This window comes from Mya arenaria, chromosome 12, assembly GCF_026914265.1.
Source record: "Mya arenaria isolate MELC-2E11 chromosome 12, ASM2691426v1".
NCBI classification, from domain to species: Eukaryota; Metazoa; Mollusca; class Bivalvia; order Myida; family Myidae; genus Mya; species Mya arenaria.
In genome coordinates, this window is record NC_069133.1 from 35,778,935 (window position 1) to 35,802,635 (window position 23,701).

A 23,701-nucleotide genomic window follows, 5' to 3' on the forward strand; every position below is an offset into this window, starting at 1 on the left:
CTTATCTTCTAAATGATTGCTCTTTCAATAACACTGTGTGTTTGCCAAACACTTTCGTATGTTATCTTAACAACGAAAAACAATCATAATTAGTTTTGGAATAAATATGTTAAATAAATCAACGATGTATAAATCCTCAATAAACACTGAACAAAGGAAAGTGATATGAGGGTGGCTGTGGGTCTATTAATACCTGGTGCAATTTGTTATGAAAACTGTAAACACGACGTCATTGGCTTCATCTTTTTATATGATGGATTTGTAAATGTTGCAATTTGTGAGTTAGTAAAACGAACGTTTAAACCCTGTGCCGTAAACAATATCATTATAGGATTTGGTAACCAGGCAACGTCCTCCTAAACTCAAAGTATTTCTATAATTACAGTTTTGCAATTATGTGTGCAAACGGTCCAGAGGTAGGACATTCTTACGTCTGTGTAAAATACGGCTCGGAGGATACCGATTTAGTGTTAGTGTTTACGTTTATGACACAGCTGAACAGGGAATGGCCGCACGCTGCCGAGCTTGAAGCTGGAGTTATACTCACGGTTGCAATTCTCTCAATGTTAGGCAATGCCGCTGTTCTGTACTTTTTGTTGAAATCAAAAGAGAGGAAGAACGTCACCAATTGCTTTGTTATCAACCTGCTCATCGCTGATTTGATGTACGTTTTGACTGTCCCTGCAGTCGTGACGGGTAGGTTGACTTCAGGGTGGTTGCTGGGAGGGGCAATGTGCTCTTTAACCCACTACTGGCTGTTTGTGTGTGGTTCAACAATGATTTGGACGATGACAGCAATCAGCATTGACAGATACGTCAACATCAACGTTGGAATTTCGACGACAAATCGTTTGAGCAAATGGCATATCATTGCAATCTGCGTAGCAATTTGGCTCATTGGCATTGTCATATTTCTTCCTGTTGCGCTGTATTCACAAGTTTTAGAAGGCACAGCAAATGGCAGAACTGTCAATGTATGCGCTTTGTTTTGGCCGGATGGAAACGACAAGAAACATTCAATCATTTTTATTGTCCTTGCATGTATTTTTGACTTTGTTATCCCAGTATTAATTATAAATTCAAATTACTTTCGGATATACAAAAGATATCGGAACTCGAGGCGGGCTGTAGAGAACTTTAACAAGGCGGGAAGCAGTAAAACATTCCAAAGAAGTTCGTCCGTCAATAATCAGAAGTATCGTGTGCTGAAGACGCTTGTTATCCTCGTCGTGGCTTTTTTGCTGATGTGGGGGCCTTTATTTATCGCGTTTTCCCTCATAGAGCTCGATCGGTCAAACGGTTATTACAAGATACCATCGTCCACATTAGTTTGGGCTACCACCGCGGCCTACGCAAATACTTTCTTCAACGCCTTACTCTACGGAATGACAACAAAGCAACTTAAATCAGGAGTCAACAGAATCCGTGAAAGATTTACAACGCATGTGGAACATAGCAGGGCTGTAGAAACGCCACCATCACAAACAATGCAGAAATAACGGCATGTGAATACTGGAACATAGCGGGGCTGTAGAAACGCCACCGTCACAAACAATGCAAAAATAACGGCATGTGAATACTGGAACATAGCGAGGCTGTAGAAACGCCACCATCACAGGCAATGCAGAAATAACGGCATGTGAAAACTGGAACATAGCGAGGCTGTAGATACGTCACCATCACAGGCAATGCAGAAATAACGGCATTTGAATACTGATTTCACACAAAACATAAAGCAAGCATTATTTGTGTTTAACGTTTATGTCACCATGCCATTATAACAACGTATTACTTTTAGGTTTCTACGAATATAGGAAGTTAAGTTGGAATGTGACTACGAGTGATCAGAAGTTATTGTGTTAAATACCCTAGCTATTCTAGTCATAAGCCTACTGGTGCGGATATCTTACCCGTAAAGAGCACGAAAATAAGCCTTTCTAGTGATACTGGTGTCTTTATTTACCCGTATAGAGCACAACAGCTTAAGTTATTGGGCTACCACTATAGACTAAGCGTACAATCTGGAGCCTTATTACTTCGCTACCAGGGGTGGATCCAGGAATTGGCGTTAGATGGGGCGTAACCTAGGTGCACAACCTTTTGGCATCCGCCCTCCTTCAAAACCGAAATTTAAATTTAAATTGTTTACCCCCCCCCCCCCCCCCCCAGTTTATTGTATTGTTTGTGTTGTAAAATATGTTGTATAATGATGCATGAATAATTAAAAATAACAGTGTGTTTTGTTCACATGGCATAAAATTCGCCAGCCCAGTCTGTAATTTGTATAAATATTGTTACTGGTGTACTTTCAACACTAAAGAAGTGCAAACTCAGATCGACATAATTGCTTTACTAAATTTCTCATATGGTTCAATTATACTTAAGTTAAGCACAAATGTTTCATTTAATCTAATTCCAAATAATCGCCTGACGATGTTAAGCGTTGTTCAATGTTTATCTAGTGTTCGTGTCAGCGGTTATAAATCGGTCATGTGTTATCCGTATTAACAAGAGCTGTCACAAGAATGACGGATACCCCTGCGCCCAGTCTCGACACAGGAATGGTAAACAATTTCATTGAAAAGGGACAACAACTGTATATGTACACAAAGTCAAACGTAACAAGTGTTGAATGGTTGTGAACATACTGTCGAACCTCGTTGGTCCGAAATTCCAGGGATCGGCGAAAAAAACCTCGAGCATCAGAAAAATAGACACAAGCGGGAATGCTTTCTTCAGGATAAAATAATCGGTCCTTTACTTCCAGTTCGAGCCAACGAGAAATTCGAGCTAATCGAGTTCCAGCAATTTTTACACTTACATGTAAAAATATTGTCCAGACACCGTATTTTTCTGCAAATGTTCTAAATATTAAAGGAGCTATAACTCCTTCAAAAAGAGCAGTTTGTTACCAACGCCAAACTGTATTTTTTTTACATGTGCACTAAGGATCTTTCCTCGAGTTTGTGGCCGCACAGCGTATTTTTGGCTAATTCTTAGTTGAAAACCGACAATAACCCTTCAACAATTAGTGATTTTGTATAAAAAAAGTCGAATTTGACCTGCGTTTTATGGTGTTTAACATGTGTACCATTTTCATCCAATCCGTCTACCCTTTCATGAGTTATTGTTATTTTGGCACATTCTTATTGAAAAGGGGACATAACTCCGTTAAAAATAGTGGTCACCAAGGTGAAACTTGACCTTGTTTTAATGTGTTAAACATGTAGATATATTCATTTAACTCTTACCAATTAATCTTATCATGAGTAAGTGTACGGACACTGTATTTCGGGCGAATTCTAAGTTTGAAAGGGACAATAACTCCATGAATAAATAGTGGTTCGTAACCAAAAACGCCATCGACCGATATTTCATTGTGTTGAATATGTGTCCCGTCAGTCCTTTTATGAGTAATTGTCTAGAAAACCAGTGCAATTCAACTGACAGATCAAACACATCAGCGACACGGTCACTCAAACATACCCTACCCCAACACCACAAACTTTGTTTTGAGGTAGGACCAAAATCTACTCCCAGTTTACGGGGCGGCTTTAATATGCACACTGTATACTTGTAAAAAGATTTATAATGTTTTGACAACGTTTGTCCATAGGAAGTGTCATGCGTTCCCGTTCCCGAGGTCGGATTTTTCTATCCGGAACGGAAACACATGACAGATATTATTAATCTTGCCCATGGACAAAGATATAAAGTACCCGTATGGAATTACTTTTTTCACTACACACAAAAGAACTCCAGCGAGAAAATAAATACGTTTTTTTTTCTTTATTTTGTTTAACTATGTGGTGAGTAATAGATTCTACCATGGCCGCTGGCCGCTCGTGTAAGATATGTTCATCCCAACCCTCACGCAGTGTTTTGGTAAACGTCGTTTTCGCAAAAGAACGTACGCTCGGGACGCTCTTAACACTCTCGGCCATGGATGATACTTATACTTGTATTCTGTATGAGTATTCAGTTTGAGCTTACATGTCATCTTACCTCTTAGTGTGACCTTGACTTAGAATGTTGTTATTTCATCAATCAAATGCATTAAAAACTTAAACAAAGATAAGTCTGTGACAGATTTTAATCATGATAAAGGACAGGAAAACAATCAGATACACAAAAGCAACAAGGTAACAACCATGTGAATATCTTAAGGAATATATTACATAAATTCAGGTAAAAGGGTCAATCAAAATCACTTCTGGTATAACTGGTTAATATTAATAACAATCAAGAGCACCACAGAGCCAATGTAAACGCTTGTATGTTTCTTTCAGTCAAGCAAGGGGCATAACTCGATAATATAGGCCAGAGTTATGGGCCTTGCTGAACATGTGTATATTGTATCCAGATTCATTTCAACATATTGTACAGTTTTTGAGTTGTGGCCATGGTTAAATTGTTTGCACAATGACACTGGAGGTTGCGGCAGATAACAATGCAACAAAGGCTATGACAATACTTCGAAATAAGAGACAGGCTAAAATCAGATAAACACTTTTATATTGGTTCTTTAAGTTATATAATTAGAGTATATTGAATAGTTACAAAAAAAATCACATGTATTAAATAAAGCCTTAACATTTATTCACAAATTGACAAAACATCTCATTTCAAAAATACCTACAAGACAATAACAAAATTACTGATGTGAACTAACAAACTAATACCCTATTGTAATTTGCAAATAATACAATGAAAGCTACAGGGACATGCCCAGAAGCCTAAAATTCAACATAAAGATCGTTCTGAAGGCAAACCAGGACAAGTTAACCTATTCAACATCAAATATTACATTCATGTCTAAATAAAAGGCAGTTTGAAAAATCTAAAAAAAAACTAATAAGATTAGAATAGTTTTACTTATTAAAATATTCGTTTATTATAATATTAAAATAAATTAACATCAATAAAATGGCTCAAATTAAACCAGGGAGAATAATATATGCACCTTTAAGTAGTCATGAGAGCAAAGGAATCAATTACAGACTATTCAAACAAACTACACAATGTATATTAAACTTATAATAGATACTATGTTAAGGATTGGACAGAAATTAGTGAAATTGTAGACATTTGTAGCTGAAAATGTCAATTTGGTCATATTGTGAAAATTAAAGGGCCATTTCTCAAAAGATACTGAAGCAATAAGGTTGGTTATCAAATTTGTCTAAGATACTATACTAATAGATATTACAAGTTTGGTAATTACCTAATAAAAAAAATCAAGTTAGAGAGCATTTAAGCTATAATGGGTCAATATTGGCAATTAAAGTTCAAAAACAAGGGGCAGTTTGATATTGACATTTAATTGGCCATAACTCAGCATTTACTAAAGCATTCAGACTGGTTATCAAGCTCTTCTGAGGTCTGAGAAAGAATGGAAAGAAAATTTATCAAATAGTTTTTAATGACTTTAGCAAGAGATAATTTAATTTAGTCAAAGTTTGACAATTAAATGACCATATCTCGAATGTTACCATAGAGATCAGGTTAGATATCAAACGTGTCCAATATATTATACCAAGAAGCATTGTTACTAGGTAAGGATCATCTTAAAAAGGGTTAAGTTAAAGAGCCCACAATTCCAGACTGTACACCGCTCAATCGCCAACCGTTTCTTTCAAACAAATTTCTATAACATTTGAGTAAATTTAAATCTGTGTGTAGTCCAACTTCACTATTTTGATCAAATATTCAACTTTAAGAAATGTATCTAGTTTCATTTTTTTAAAAGAAAAATCACTTTGTGATTGTTGCCATTTTATTTCTAGTCAAAATGCTGAAATATGTACCAATTTCTAACAATTAAAAACTGTCCTAAATGCAGATCCAGCTGCTTGTATATATAGTCAATCAACACCACACAAAAATTATTACAGGATACTATTTTATCAAGAATAATACAAGAATTTTATAACTATGAGAGACTTTAACATGGCAGTAATCCTGCTAAATATAATTCCTAGGTACAAAATTGCTCCTAGTATTATGGATAATCCTCCAGGCCTCAATTTCTTGAAACATCTTAATCTTAACAGGCTTAAGTCGCTTATTTCAATTAGCCAAAATACATACTGAAAATAGATTTTGATAAATGAAAAATGGTTAAATGTGATTATCATACAAGTATTTCTTATTTAACATCTCCAACTTCCTAAAGAAATATATATAATGCATATTATAGAAAAACGAAAATAGTGAGCTTAACTTAATCCTGTTATAAGGGACTTAAGAAGTTTCGAGAAATTGGGGCCAGGAGATTATGCCAGGCCACACTAAGATTTTTTTTTTTTTAAATAAAACGATTGCCAAAAATATATACTCATATTATATCTACTACTGTTAACCTTAAAACAATAATTATCTGTTAGTTCCAGTATTATTCTAAAAACAGACAACCTATTTTTTTTTTTTTCGATAAAACCTTTTTTGCTCGTTTTGATTCTTATATACATTTGATTAATTAAATTAACTAAGAATCAGACCAAAGTGTACATAACATAAAATTTTCAACATAATATGAACACATAGAAAATCAACTGGAATATTGGAATCAAAATCAAAAATAAATAAGGCACAGTTATATAAAAGCCAAAAACTAAGAAAATTAAAAAGAACACTCCAATTCTTTAATAAATATAAATAATTAGTAATGATATGAATATATATTTTAAATGAGTTTACATTGTGTTGTACATGTTAGTATTATTAATAGTGACAAAATATACATAACTAGAGTTACAGGAGTTTTTCAAGTCATAAACAAAATATAACATGGAATGCCAATTTTACTTGCACTCGTCCATTTCTTATTTTAAAACTTTGTACAAAATGCACAGTAAAATACCATTCTCATTTATCAAAGTTTGATGAATCTGTTGTACGCATATCAACATCACTCTGGTGTGCGAGAAAGTGAAATACATGAAAACAACCTTTTTAACACACATCTTAGACTATTACAATATCAGAGTAGGCGAGCTTTAAAGCTGCACTCTCACAGATTGAACGTTTTGACAACTTTTTTATTTTTGTCTTGGAACGAGCCAATTTTGCGAAAATCCATGGAAACCAGTTATATAAGACCGTTGACAAAAAATTAGTTTGCAGATTTTTATATTTAAGTTCAAAAATTGATGTTTCATGCATTTTTCTTAAACCGTTAGTAGCGATTAAAGTCATAAAACATTAATATTGGAACTGATATATGAAAATCTACGATCTGATTTTTTGTCAGCGATCTTATATCATCGTTTTGCAGATATTACAGAAGTTGTAAAAAGGGTATATCTGTGAGAGTGCAGCTTTAAGGTACAGCCTGTCAGATTGGTAATTGCTTGGATTTTCAAAAACTACTGCTTTTTATTTACACATTTGGGCGATTTTTCAGAACTTTGTTTAGATGTCAACAGCATTGTTGTTAACCTTTTAAGGTTAACTTTTAAAAAGCCAAGTAATTTTGTTGATAAATTTTGGTAAGTGATATCCAAGGTGTGTGTGTTTTTTTTCATTTTGGGGAATTTTTGTTTCTATTTTCTGACAGAATGTACTTAAAAATCCCCAAAAATGCTAAAACCAAAGCTAATTTGGCTGGTTGAAATTGATGAATTCATTATAATCAACAGCTCATAACAAAATGTATCAGTCAACACATTCTCTAAATAATGTTTTATCAAATCAACATTGCAAAATATTAGACAAACAACTATAAAAATGCATTAACATTTAAAAGAATCAATGTCCTATCCATTTGCAAAAACTATCACAACCTAAAAAAACCTAACACTCTTTATCTACTGTAAATTGCTTTAATTTTGCATGAGTTTAATTTTCACCATTTAAAATGTATCATGAACTGATCAGATCGCGTATTTAAAACATAGCAAAATATTTGATTTCACTGCTGTTTTCCAATGATTGAATTTTGGCATTACAAACTGGGTAAAATCACCCTATTTAACTGTTTTATGTTATGTAAGTACAACATTTTCTGTTCTGAACATAACCGTTTTCACGAACGACATTTCTGCTCGGATGACTTACAAATGACTCTGTATTGTCCAAAATTAAAATTAATACAGTATCAAATAATTCACTCACATTTTTAAACCGTCTCAGAAAGTGTGTGAGATTGCTGACCTGATTGGGTGCATGTATTGACATGTGTTAAATGCAGAACACTTGAAACGCAAAAAGCAGTTATCGGTTTTATAGTTATTATATTAAGTTGAGTTGTCAGTTTTGCCAATATAGCAAAGACAAAATTAATCAAAAAGAAGAGAAATTAGCCGTAACAAAAAATTGCGAAAAATGATCATGCAGAATTACAGCAATCTAGTCCTTGAAAAGCATGTACATGTATACACAGAAAAACAAGACCCCATAAAATATTGGCCATTTTACAGACACATTTCAAGCATTTCAATAAAAAAAAAATACTCTACTAATTTGAGACACGATGTCTTTCGATGACCTGCAACTTTTAAACATTTAAACAGACACACTGAAAATTTTTGGTTGTCAATAAAAAAACTTTCTCACTGAACAAAGGCCTGTATATTTCAATTGCTTGCTGTTTTTAAACTGACATCTATAGACTATTAACCCTTACCATGCTGCAATGTTGTAAGTGTAGTTCAGTGCTCACTGCTGAGTTGTTTTGAGTGAATGTTAAATATATCACCCATTGACTTTAAAAGAATACAATTTAAATAATACTTGTTCTACAACATTCAAACTTTCAGACAGTGATATTGAAATGTTAAAGTTTTAATTAAGCTATCAGTAATTGAAATTGATTCCACGGTAACCATGGAGACAATTTCTTGTCTAAAAATTATACTTTTATTTTGCATAGGCTATTGTTTTTCATAAAAACACATTTGTGTTCATCAATAAAATCCATCAATTGAAGAATTTTTGGGTAAAATGAAGATTCACATTGATATTGAACGCAATTAAATGAAAACTTATGTTATTGTTTATTTTGGACAACATTTGTTATATGGCGTGTGCTACAATATAATTGAAAAACAGCTGTTTATTGGAGAGAAACAAGCAAATATGTCAATGGTCATTCATTTGTTTTTTCTAGCTTTAGTGTTCAGATCAAGAATACAATACTATGAAGCAACAAAAACCTTTGTGAGAAAGTTATTCTGCATGTTCCCATGGCAACCAATCTTCTTTATTTGATATTCATACCAAAGTTAAAGAATTTGACCAATGTTCAGGTTTTTTATTGACTACATTACCATTATTTTATGAATAAGTATCTGCTTTATCTAATTTAATGTCATAATAAATAATTTTCAGCAAATAAAAATTCACATTAGTATTTTAGTGATGCTTAGCTATGGAAAGAAGAACAGTTAACAATATACTAATGGCACAGACCTGATACCCTGTTTAAAGGATCACAAAACAATAGTCCAGTATGAAATTGATATTACAATATTACTGAATGGGAGCATGATTGATAAATAAACATTCCACAATTATGTATCTTTCAGTCATTTCATTTCAATTTTAAAAGGTTGCTATGGAAACATCAACTATGTTTTTTTTTTAAAAGAACAGTATACCAATAAGATACGATTCTTAAGTTGTAGTCATTTGAGACTGCATAAACACAACATGAGACAATGAATCAAAAACATGCTTTTGACCAGTATTAATTAAATATTATAAGTACAATCATGTTTCTTAAAGGAAACAAATGTTTATATTTGTTATTTCCAACCAGCGACTGAACTAGTCTTCTTTAGTAGCAGTACTCAAGACTTGGTTATAAGGACAGTATCAAAAGTGCATATGGTATATAATTAAATGAGCTTTAAAATAGTGACAGGATAGAACCAATACTTAAAAACAAGTTGCCCATTGTACCCACTGACTGCACTAGTGGGGGATGTGCACCAGGCAACGCCCCTCACATTGTTCAAATTTACTTCTTCTATATCAGAGAAATAAGATAAAAAGTAATTTTATACATTCAAAATGCAACATCTCAGACTACAAATTGCTTACATTTTTTGGGGTGGGGTGGGGGGGGGAAAGAACCCATTTTATGCCATCCACCCTGGTACCATTGTAAGTAGTTAATTTTGTAACTTATTGAATTCATAAAGGGAGTGTTAGTTAAAACTTATTTATTTTCACAATTGTGAAACAAGTATTTGCAACTCTCATTGGCACAATGATACCAGAGAGTGGGTCTTGTGTACTAGGGGAAACTGGAAACCCCGGAAAAGAAGCCCACTCGTCCAACTTGGTGACCACTAACCAAACTCACACTCGCCTAGGCTGGGAATTGAACGCAGGTTCTCTATGAGAGAGGCGAATAGGAAATTCCTATCGAGCCCATTGGTATAGTTCTATACATAACATATCATATAGCTTTCTTATTATTAAACATGCAAGTGTTACTTTATTTACAGCTTAAAAAATACTTGCTCTGCCTTAACAAATCAAATAGTTATAGTTCTTGGATGGCTGTGCATAAATAATTTCATTGTAGGACTGTATATTCTAATACATTTGATATTATTTCATCTTATGATAACATTAAAACAGAGAGAGATATACATAGAGAGATATACATGTTGTAAGCAAACTATCATAATTTTTATACTTTAACTATTTAGTTATCAGGTGGTTTAATGTTACCGAAGGGCCAACAAAATAAAGCACACATTAACATGTCTGTATTCTCATGTTTCAACACCATACTGTTTGTACATATTTATGAAATGTAAAGTTTGGTAAAAATAACTGCAACTTTGAAGAAATAAAATGTATCCACCTTTCTTACAATTATGGCAGAATGTTAAATCACATCTCTGCTTAAAGTTACTTGCCATTTATGCAATGATTTAACTTGTCATTAATCTCAGAATTCTTGTGCATGTATGCAAAAACATAATTTTGGTTCATATTGTAAATGTTGATGAAAAGCTCTCATGAGATGCAACATGTTTTGCCTTTTTTATTTAATAACAAACATTGATTTTAGTGACAAAGAGTGTGATTATTTCCTTTTTTTATTTATTTTTTTAAATAAACATGTAAATCCATATTATGTAAGGTAGTTTTTTTCTGTGTTAAAATTCCTTAATTAGCTGTTATCATATGACATATATAATAAATAAATTCATAAGAATGGTAATTGCCAATTACATTTTTTACATTTGATTTTTTTATTGATAAAAGTAATGTTTCATTTTCTGTATAAATAACACTATTGTACATCATACTCATAAGGAATACATTTATAAGTGACAATAGAGGTGTTTTGGTTAAGGGGTGTTTATTTCATGCTTTGGTCCTTTTTTCCCCTTGTAAAACCTTACAGGTATTTTGCCACCTGGTGATTGGGAGGGGGGTGGGGGCACATTACAAAAATAAGCAGTGTTAATATGGTGTTTTGTTTGAGGTGAAGTTGTCCCACATCCTTATGTGTAAGCTTGGAGCCTGTAATTAAGGTGTACCTTAATTGGTTTGTTAAAATTAAAATCTACTCTACTGTAACATTCTCCAGATGACAGCAGCCAAATGTATTAAACCAGTTAATTCGTTTAAAGTTTAAAATGAGTCGAAATGTTTATTAATTGGTCAACATTCATCAAATAGGCACTGTTCACCAATTTAATTATAACTATCATGTGTAAAGTAACCAAAAGATTACATGCGGATAATTGGCCCCCATATGACTTGCGGATATGTAAAACAGCATCCGATTAAAGTAAAAACTTGTGACATTTTTGAATGAACTATTGTTCTTTTTCGACTAGGGCTAAACGATAGCAGTCATATCATTCTTTGTATAAAATAATTAATTAAAATATGCAGGAGTTGTTAAAATAACAATAGCAATAAGCATTGACAAATGTAACAGCCGACACTGGTAAACAATAACTGTCACGTGATTGTTGTTTTATCCCCGCCAATTTAGGTCATGCAAATATTGTTGTTTATAGATAAAAAATAAAAGTGTCAGCGGCTGCCATCGAATATGTAGACACAAATATCTGTAAATTATGTGTAAGAAAAACATTTTATAACATTCTATGGTTAAATATCAAATAACAGTGCTCTAAGTGTGAGTGGTGAAATCGAAAGTAAATTTTCTAAGTTGACACCGGTGACCTAGTTTCACAATTTAATCTCAATTTCGGACGGTGGTGTTTATGGATTTTAAATCACAGAATGGTTTGGAAATACTTGTCATTGAGTCAATGTAAAGCTTGTGTTTATTCTAAATTACATGTTTATTCATGTTTGAGTTAATATAGTGTAAAAACAATGAAAGAGTTGAACACATACAAGTGTCATTGACATTTACTGATGCCGGGATTTGTAACTGCATAACATTTAGATAAAACAATACGGAAAACTATTTTGAATACGTCCATTACAATTTGTAATAAACTTGACATTTCACTTTAAGTGAGATTTGTTGTTGTAATCAAGGAATAGTCTTTAAAATGAAAAATAAACAAGCATAAAGTATAGATGCCCTGTGAACGCATACTCAAAATGGCGGAGTTGGGAGAAAATAAAAATATCCGATACATAATTATGGATTTCTCTGTCAGTTTACTATTATTGGTACATAAAATTAAGTCACATGCTAGATTTATTATTTTGCTATGTGATTTTTATGTACTGATGTGGTAATTTGCTGCAAGATTAGAATTTGAAGTGGATTTGTTGAACATCCCATGGTAAATATCCCGGTCCGAAAATATCCGGACTTAGCATGGATCGGGTTACACACAACTCGGTCCGAATATAATCGGACCCCGCATGGTAAGGGTTAATAGTCTTTTAGAATGTCACAAAAACTAATACAATGAGGTCATTGTGGATGATAACAACCAGTGTCAAGCATTATAAACCTGGTCAATTCTAGCACATTTTTACCACACCGACCACACTGGGCTATGAACCCACCATCATGAAGTCACTAATAGAAGAAACTGATGCCAATCTCTACAACAGTCTTCCACTCTAGCACACTTATTATCACTAAACTGACCTTTTTGAACTAATATGGAAACCCTGACCAAACTCCTATAACAACCAATTGAATTCCTACACTACTTAGATCACATAGTCCTATTGCAGCGAGCAGAAACTACTCTTTGTTTGAGTCTGTGGTAGATGCCTCGCTGCTGATTCCTCCTGTTTACTGTAGTTTACTATTTCAGCTTTAACCACTCTATGATGTTGTTCAATGTCAGGTTTGGTTAGCTTAATGCCGAGAATTTCTGCAGCTATCTTTTGGAAACATATAGACACCTGAAATACAAAAAAAAATGAACTCAAGACACACAAACTATTAACAACTGGATTCTGATGACAGGTTTAAGCTGGTGCACAATATTCAGGAGTTAGTATATCTAGATAACAAACATTATTGATCCATGTCTCCATATTTGACGATTACTTACAGTCATTGAAATTAGACTTTTGGATGAACAAGCCTGAATTCTTATACTATTGCTTGGAATCAAATTTTGGAACAAGTCCTGCTATATAAAATTTAGAATTTGAGCAAGCCCGGAAGACATTTTACCAGTGCAGGGCTTGCGGGCTTGTGCTAATTTCGACACTGTACTTATCTGGTTAAAGTGTGCTTTGGACCCATGGCATTTATTGTGCATGAATTGTATACATGAAGTTTATGACATCATTCTTTTTTTTTTCATTACAGCTTTCTGATTGGATCTGTATAGGTGTAACATCAGATACCCATTGAATAAAATCATAAAAAAAATCAATATCAGCTGTTTCATCTTATAACCAAACTTGATAAACAAGAGCTGTCACAGAGACAGTCGCTTGACTATTCCGCCGCTTTTTGGTGTATGGATTGAAAAGTTTTGGCGAAACATGCATGGATCACTGTTAGATTAGATTTCAATGCAATACATGATGTGAGTTATTTACATAAATTGAATGGAAAATATTTGAGGTGGTACGCAAACTTTAACATAAATTCTAAGTCGAAAAAGGGGTATAATTTTTTCAAAATGCTTTATAGAGTTACCTCCTCCTGTGTACAGGTTGGGGGTATGATGGTGAACAAGCATGCAAAGTTTCAAAGCCAGATGTCAATGGACTTTGAAAATATTTGAAGTGGTACGCAAACTTTAACATAAACTAAGTAAAAAAAGGGGCATAATTTTGTTGAAATGCTTGATAGAGTTACCTCCCCCTGGGTATAGGTTGGGGGCCTGATGGTGAACAAGTGTGCAATGTTTCAAAGCCATATGTCAATAGACTTTGAAAATATTTGAGGTGGTACGCAAACTTTAACGTAAATTCTAAGTAGAAAAAGGGGCATAATTTTATCAAAATGCTTGATAGAGCCTCCTCATGTGAACAGGGTGGGGGCATGATGGTGAACAAGTGTGCAAAGTTTCAAAGCCATATGTCAATATTTGAGGTGGTACACATTCTCTTACAAAAACTTTAAAATAAGTGGTTACGCCGACACCGACACTCGGGTGACTAGGATAGCTCTCCTTAATCTTCAAACAGTCGAGCTAAAAAAACATAACTTTGTAAAATTTAACTTAAATCAGAACTCAATATAATAAAGTGGAAGGAGTGATGTATATTTTAGTAATCAAAATTTGACTTTTTAATGTACAAGACAGAAATCCATACGCTTCTGCCTGGCATCGAAAACTTTCAACAAGCCCTGCTTTATAAAATCTAGAATTTGACCAAGGGTGAAGGAACCAGATCATTTTAACCAGTTTAAATATACTCACTGAATCTCCAGTTTTGGCCGATACAAAGTGACTAGACATGCCTCTCTCCTGTGCAAACTTTTGATGTTTTTCCATCTTCACTGTTCTCATATGCTCCAGGTCAACTAGAAAAAAAACAAAGGCATTTAAGATATTTAATGTACAGGTAAGCTTGTCATATCATCCAGCCATTGTTATTATATACATAATATAAATAATGTAAAATGTTGATGACTTTTGACCCAATCTAGTTTTGGGACTACCGTATATTCAATAACCCCCTTTGATTTCCATTTACTTTATTTCAAGATTAGAATCAAAGTCTTTTGGTCGGTATAAATAACTGGCCAATGGAGTGAATAAATTCAGTGAGGAATGTCTTTAAATACACATAAGAATTATATTGAATATTAGGCCCCAAAATGTCGGAAAACAGCTCATTCAGCTATAAATATTTTTTGTTGTCATACACCCGACTTTTAATAAAGATTCTTGTATCTTGTATCTTATATCCCAGGTATCATTTGAATGGTTTATGCTTACTCAACTAGGTAACTTATATGTAAAATAAATGACCAAAAATACATCGTCATTGCACTTTAGTTATTTTGTTCTTTATTTCAATTTTAACCTGAGATAGCTTTCAATCTTACACGACCAAAAAAGTGAGTTTGAGTAGTATTATAATATATAGTTTTATATATATACTTTATCTACTCCTAGAAATTCTCAATTGATACCAAACTATTATTGGGCTGTGTCCATAATTTACAAAATTGTACATACTTAAAATACCTGAAATTCCATCAGGAAATTGACCAGTCACAAGTTGTCAATCAAATGTCAGCTGACCAAGAATAGGGTTACCGGTATATTTTGTAAGTTAACAATACAACATACCCAACCTATCTTTTTTTGCCATATCAACAACATTTATCTGACGAAAAGTATATAAATGAAACGCATTCTATCCTACATGCCCTCTCATAAAAAAGAAAGTTTCAAACACCTAGTTTGCATACTGGGACTTCTCAAGATATTGCATGCCCTCTCATAAAAAAGAAAGTTTCAAACACCTAGTTTGCATACTGGAACTTCTCAAGATATTGCAGGATCCAGTTTCCCAGATACAAACATATATATAAGATGGACTGAGGGTAAAGTCCCCAACACCTTCACATTGTGGTGAGAAAATCAAAGACATTGTTAAACATCAATTCTTTCAGTAACATTCTGATACATTTATTTACCTAAAACGCTCTAAAATTATAAATAAACGAAAATCATACTTTTATTCCCCACCAGTGCTATGTGAGGCATTCGTTGGCTTCCTATCACCTTCTTAATGGACCCATACCAGTCTTCCAAGTTGTCAAAACTGTTGTGGTTCGTGATATCATACACAAGGAGCGCTCCCTGAAATGTTACGAGTTTTAGAATAGTTTGAATGTTACAAGCAAACACAATTCTATCACAAATACAGAATCTATCATAAAGATGGAATACAGTGACTTCCCTTTCAAAATATATTAGATTCAAGCGTACTCATTTATTCTTGCATCTAATTATTGTTTTTTACAGATATTAAGTTCTAAGTTTATTTATTAGTCAGTATGGCAATAACAGAGAACATAAATATGCTATTGACCGACTGACCTATACAAATTTATGTTGATAGAAAATTTACATAGGAGAAAGTGTTTCAGCCAGGAATTTTGACAATTGTGTTGCGCATTGCTGACCTTTTGACTACCTAAAATACGCCTTGCTCTACTTTCACCTTACCTTATACACCCAGTGCCTTCTCATTTACATTTGGGAGGTTCTTGTGTATTAATTAATGATCATTTAAAAGCAAACACATGTCGTCAGCTCATTTAAGATTCAGTCGTCGAAATTAACACATTAGCCTGCAAGCCATGTACGGGTAAATATATATATAGCAGTGCTTGTTCAAAATATTTATGCTAAAAAATAGTATAAGAATTCGGGCTTGTTCATCCAAAAGTCTAATTTCAATAACTGTAAATTGGTTAACTACCTGGTTTCTCCTAATCAAATAATAAGGTAACATGTCAGTCTTTATCAATGTCATTATTGAAACATCGCCAAACTGTCATGTAACATTTGTGTGTCTATACTCAAGCATCGTCAGCAACCACGGTACGTTCTTATGTTACACTTCATACATACCTTAGGATAATTGACAGACAAAATCTCATCAAAATGAAAAGGCATGACGCAGGAGAGACAATTCTTCTTCCAATGAATTTGCATGTTACACTAAAATATTATTCAATAACGTAACAGTCTCAGTAGCCTCCGTGGCCGTGTGGTCTTCACTACTGCCAAATTTTATTGTACTGAGAAGGCGGACCAAGCCGGTTCAACTTCGGCAATCAGTAGAACATCTTTTTACCATAAAGCATCTGGTACTTTGCGGAACCAATGAAACTGCCTCATTGATTATTTTTGACTACAAGATTTTCAAGGCCAAATTGCCCATGGTACACAAGGAAGCATAGTGTAGTGTGTATCAGGGTTATCCGACAATGATATTAAAGGTGAATGGATTCATATACTTACATGGCAACCATAAACATAGTTTTCTAACATTGCACCTCCCAAAGTCTGTCCACCTATATCCCAGACTTGCAGAGCGACATTAACATTTCCTGAAAAAACATTTTTAGCATTAAACTTTATCAATGGGGCCTAAAAAAAATAATTGTTTGGTTAGGGTTACATCCTTTTCAAAAATAGGTAGGGTAGGTAGGCTTTTTTTTTTTTATTATTATATTTATTAATTTTTTTTATTAGGCTTTATATAAGAATGTCATTTTCATCATTGGAGAATGGTGTTAAAGTTATCTTCTATATAAGCAATTAAGGTTTTAAACTACATATTGAAAAGCAAAAAAAAAAAGCAAAAAAAAGTATTATTTTTTTTTTTTTTAGTTTTTCAATTTTTTTTTCAAACTGACTATAAAAACGTTAGGGTCGGCGCCTATTCCGTAGGTAGGGTCGGGTAACCCTAACCAAATGTATTTTTTTTTAGGCCTGGGCATAAATGTCACAATGACATGTTACAATAATGTATCATTTGTCTAAATCACATTACATTTTATAATAAAATAGAAAAAGATCAAATGACACATGTATACCGGTAATCTGTTATCTTTGAAAAACATTTCAACAAAATGATAAGCAAATGAAATAACATTTCTTTTTGCTTTGTACCATGTAGAGTCTAATGCATTTTCTTCTTTGTTCATAATACCCACATACTGATAACGATCAAACATGCCTATTAAGGAAACATTCTTATCCAGATGGGGTAGTTGAATGCGCACAATATAGGTTGATGCCAAAAAATATAATTTAATCAGTAAAACATAAATCTAACATACCTGGCAAAACAATCCTTTTCAGGAAGAAATCCAGACCTATGGTCTGTTTATATTGCTTTCCAAACTGTTCCTGAGAATAGCGACTTGCCAGTGATGTCTGCAAAAGAAGTAGTTAAATAATCCATACATGAAACTCAACTGAAAATGTTATGAGTAACCACTAAATGTCAAGGTTCATGCTCATATTTGTTTTAAAAAATTCTACATTTGAACACAGTTCTTGAAAGCCATCTTGAATAAAAAGAAATCACCAAAGGTCATCAATCCATTTTTAGTATAGGAGGGTCTAGGCTACCAAATATTCAAAAACATTTTTATACATCAACATGCATGGTTATTGACTTCAGCTACCAGACTATGATATTATCATTAATAACGATTAATAAAAATGATATAAAAAGAATATAAATCTTAAGAAAAACGCTGCTGTTATAGATCTGTTCACCTTTGGTTGCACTAACTGTTAAATGATAAATAGTCTTTATAAAAATGTAAGGCTAACCAACAGCATTATAGCTCAAACAATTTTTTTAAAAAGGGTCCCAAAAATAACGTAACTACTTTGGTAATGAGCATCAACTTTGGCAGTCATCGAAATTAGACTTTTGGATAAACAAGCCCGAATTCTTATACTAATGCATGGAATCATATTTTTGAACAAGCCCTGCTATATAAAATTCAGAATTTGAGCAAGCCCAGAAGACATTTTACCAGTGTCGGGCTTGCTGGCTTTTGCTAATTTTGACTACTGCTTTGGTATCAAAAACTTGCAAGTTTGATCCCCAGCTGTGTCAAATATATAAAACATAGACATTAAAAATTGTAAAACTCCAATGCCTGGTGATCAGCGTCTTAAGGTGAAAAGGGCAGGTAAATAGCGGTTAATTTAATATTTTTTCCCCCATTTTTTTTCCATTTGAACTTACTCACTTATCAAAAATAGTGATTTTTAACCCATACAAAGTAAATTATTAGATGTTCACTGATGATACTGTGATTCCCCAATGACAAAGTCATAAGCAGTCCAAGACTGCAGATACCAAAAAGTGTGACATATTTTTTCATTGTTTACATTTTGTTATTACAATATTTTACATGCTTTGAAATGAGAGGGGGGTTAAATACATCAATTAACTCAGCAGGAAGTTGAAGTTTGATATCTTTCCATTATTGTTTTCGTGAGTCAGCAGAGGAACAATATACATGTAGGTCAGGAAACCGGAAATAACAGTTTTTGTCGCACGCTATCTTTATAATTTGACAGAAATATTTGGCATTTTCATGTGTACAGTTTTGGCAATTAATATTTTGACACGCCAGAAAATATTCTTCGTAACACTGTCTTGCTTGCAAAAGGGACTTGCTCTCATATTGTCATGAGCACATAACTTATGATTAAGATAATGAAACATAACCATGGTTAAGTGTTATACCTTTCCTGATGCACCATCACCCATTATAACGATCTTCAACTGCTTGTCAGGGGTTTCTTCTTCTGAATCAGACATTTTCAAATCTTATCGTTTCAACAATAAAAAGAATAAATGTAACAGTTTTGCGTCAGGAATTTGGCCACATATCATCTTTCCTCCATGTTGGATTATTTACTTCCTTTGTTGCTGTGCAACGATGTAAACTTATGGATGCACAATACTGTGCACTTTAATTTCGCATAAGGGAGTTACTTTTTGATTGTTTATGTATTTACAATCAATGGTTATGTTTGTATTCTACTTATGTATCCAAAACGCCTAATGTTTGTTTATTTTTTTCTGCGATTTCGAGCTGTCAAACTTTTTCGTGAAAACAAACAGTTGTAATAATCGCAACAGGTGCCTCTAATATAGTTAAAACGTCTTGTTTGAAACGGTCGGATAATTGATATCGCCTTATTCCCGCTTAAAATGAAATTAAACTGAGATTCTAAAAGTAAATTCAACACGGCTTTCTGTTAAATAATATAAATGGTATATATGAGCAATATTTGAGAAAAAAACTTTGGAGTTATTTACAGTTTTAGTTTAAAAAAACGAAACCATTGAAATTAGTTTTTTTTACCAACTGAAGCATAAACATAATGATATAAATAAATAGCGTTTTGGTTATACATTTATATATTATAATAGAACATACAGCTGTTATATATTTACAATACATGACCCATGAGAGCACAATATAATGGCACATCTAAGAATGAAATGATAATGCCGACTTGAGCATTGTCAACGTTAGCTTTTGGGAACAGTTTTGTCGAAGCGTTAGGAAAAACTAAACAGACAACCACACTCCGGTAAGACCATGCACAGGCTACGCCATGTTTCACTTAAAGAAAAAACACATTGATTTTGAAATTCCTTAGAAGTAACTAGACAAACAACCGCACTCCGGTAAAAACAGGTATATGGCTTTTGAGGATGCACAGACTACGCCATGTTTCAACTTAAGAAAAACAAATACAATTTTAACGGAGAACAAGTTCTGTACCGCTTCCAAGCATCTATGACGTCATATTCCACGTAATACACTGTAATAAACCAGTTCAAACTGTAATCAAAATCAATTCGGGTTTTGTGAACACTTTCTTTGACAGTTTTGAACTGACCAACTTTAAATTGATTTTGTTGTTTCGAGATGATCTTTTTACTAATAAAATGTTATTTGCAAACATCAGATAGTTGTGAATGTGTGGAAGTATTAAATCACATTGCTTAAAATAAGGATCAATATGCAACATTCTATTTTATTTTTTAGACATGAGTATTAAACTAATACAATAAATGTAGTATTCCATCCAATTGCTTTTGTGTTTTTTTTTGTATTGACCAGTCTTGGACCAATGGCGTTGCGTCATTTATGTTGGAGGCGTGGCATATATGTATATGTCCCGTTCTTGTTTAGTGTCATCATTGTGCTCGCCGAATGTGTATTAACCGATGGCATGGGTAAATATGCTTAACCCCACCCCGCCCCCTCTTCGTGTCATCACTGAGTCACGAGCCACGGAAAAAAATCCTGGTCTAACCAATGCATATCAAATAATACTCAAAAGTTACTATGGATCACATAAATCTACTACTGACATAAAAATCATAACGTATTCGTGTTTTGGGTGAACACTTTTGTCTATTGCAACTGATATATTGCCTTAAGTGTCCATCTTTACATCGTACTTTTTCAAGAATTTATGTTGACGTCTTTTTACACGTCAATTCAACTGACGTTTTTGACAAACCAACCAATGCCCAAATTCTTGGTACATTGGCTTAATTTTGACTCAGTTCGCACAAACTTCACAGCGAAGAAAAACTAAAGTTAAGGTTATGCCCAGGGGGAAAAGAGAAAAAATCTAAGGAGGAAACAACTGCAGGAAATATTTAAAATACTGAGGAACGAGAATCAAATTTGTTTGATTTAGGACTGGAACAAAAATTAAATCTGAAATGAACAATGAATCTCTGTATCAGAAAGGCACCCGACTTCGATTAGGAAAGAAAACAACAACAATAATAACAACAACAGTATTTTAATGATGTATACAAGTATTGCGTTGAATACGAGGGAGATAAAGATTCGTGGGAAACAGAGGAAAAGTAAAAAAAAAACTTATTTGTATTCACTATTGCTGAAAAGCAGGGGACTATTCACTGGTAAGACTATTTTCCACACGGCTACCGTTGTTTCCATTCGGAGCTCCTCGGCTATTTTCTATCGAAACATCCTCGGATGTACCATCAGAAGTAGTTCGTCAAAATTTGAACTATATTATTAATTAAATGAAGTGTTTCAGCTTGTATTTGTAGATCTAAATTTAAGCTGATTACCATAAAGATTACTAAGATGTAAGTCATAAAAATGACACTCTTCTTCAACATCAATACAAACACATGTATAACAAACATACATTTTGAGTGATACCCCTTTAACTACTTACTAAATAATGCATGTATGGAAACTATTAATAACTGATAACAAAATTGTAACCGTGTATTTAATAGCTGAAAACGCAATATAAAAATACTTAAATAATTGGAGAGTGCTAAAAGATTAAATGTGATCTACTATTGTCTCAGAAGGTAGAAGTACAATGTTTTCTGCATCTAACTTTCAAATCAAACTCGGAATCTCTCATAAGTACCATTAACTTTTTACATTTATTCATCTCTTTTGGTATATTTAAACAATTGGTTTAATTGTGATTAATCTTATTTGGGAATAAGAGTGCATCTTTTAGTTTAACTGCTAAATTGAGATTGCTACGCGACCTACTTGCAGCGTAGTTATAGTGTACCGATTGCCTACATTGTAAACTGCCCATATACATCCGAGGCTGTTTTCGATAAAAATGGCCAATAAGCTGCGTGTCTCGATATGCTCAGGAATTGTGTAAAAGGAGCGCGTAGTTACTCGCAGACTCACAAAAAGGTGCTAAGGGTTTTTAAAGCTGATCACACATATTGAATCTTTTGACAACTACATATTTTTTTGTCTTTGAATGAGTCATTTCTTGCGTTAATGTCTGTATACCAGTGCTATAAGACTGCTGACAAAAGATCAGATCGCAGTTTATCATATTTAAGTTCGAAAATTGATGTTTTATGGTTAGCATCTTATGCACATAATGCACATAACAATGTATCGCTTCACGGTGTCATGGTTGCACACGCAGGGTATTGAGACAACAACTACCTCCAGCCGAACAATCATAGGCCTGCAAAAGTGTTTGATAAATCTCACACACAACCGTTTTTCTGTCGGATATTTCAACTGGTAAATCTCGTGCAAATCGTGCACCTACTTATGTTACAAGGACGTTCTTAATACTACAGAAATGTTTGTTTCCTGTGCTAACGCTTTAAATCTGATAAGAAAAAAAAAATGATAATCGCATTATTATAAATCCCACCTCATTGCGATATCTTAACATTTTTAGTGCCTAAGTTGAGGGTAATTGTATCATAATTGTGGTTTCCTCTCTGTATTGACACAAACAAGACATTTTTCTCATACAAATGTATGGTATCGGACTGAGAAACAAGCAATACACTCTCTATTGTCTAAGTCGGATAATAATATAGCTACGCTCGCTGATAAATTCCATATCAAACGGCTACTCGTGATCTATCCTATACTTAGACAACGAGAAAGTGTTTCTGTTTGGTTTGAATGCTTTGAATGGTTTGGCAAAGATCCGGGGAAGACCTTTTCCCGAGCCTGTAAAACGAAATGTTAAATAGTGTTTTGATGACATTTAATATTTGAGTGTGGTTTTATTTTGTGTAGTCTTAAATATGCCTGAAAACACTACGATGTGATTATAAGAATAAATATTTCAAGGGAGAGTATGCCCCTGACCGTCCTGTCGTTTTATTTGGTATAGCTTCGCCCCAGGATGCCTAGGAGAGAACCCTAAAATCGGTCTCTAGTAAGTTACAGTTACCGACGCGGCACCTAAGTCACAGTTATTACTGTCAGTGACCCATATTGGACACTGCAACTATAAAACATTAAATTAAT

The 23,701-nt window shown here is 33.5% G+C and overlaps 2 protein-coding genes across 2 annotated transcripts; one reads left to right on the forward strand and one right to left on the reverse strand.

The window, feature by feature from the left end:
* The first annotated feature begins 355 nt into the window (after positions 1-355).
* On the forward strand, positions 356-2,117 carry LOC128210246 (free fatty acid receptor 4-like). Its single transcript, XM_052914465.1, has one exon. The coding sequence runs from the start codon at positions 396-398 to the stop codon at positions 1,497-1,499; it is 1,104 nt and encodes a 367-aa protein (XP_052770425.1). The 5' UTR covers positions 356-395; the 3' UTR covers positions 1,500-2,117.
* A 1,964-nt stretch (positions 2,118-4,081) lies between these two features.
* Positions 4,082-19,991, reverse strand: LOC128211789 (ras-related protein Rab-28-like). Its single transcript, XM_052916855.1, has 6 exons — positions 19,621-19,991; positions 18,188-18,284; positions 17,364-17,452; positions 16,067-16,193; positions 14,799-14,902; positions 4,082-13,317 (listed from the first exon to the last, which is right to left on the reverse strand). The coding sequence occupies exons 1-6, from the start codon at positions 19,693-19,695 to the stop codon at positions 13,135-13,137; spliced, it is 675 nt and encodes a 224-aa protein (XP_052772815.1). The 5' UTR covers positions 19,696-19,991; the 3' UTR covers positions 4,082-13,134.
* Between the last annotated feature and the right edge of the window lie 3,710 nt (positions 19,992-23,701).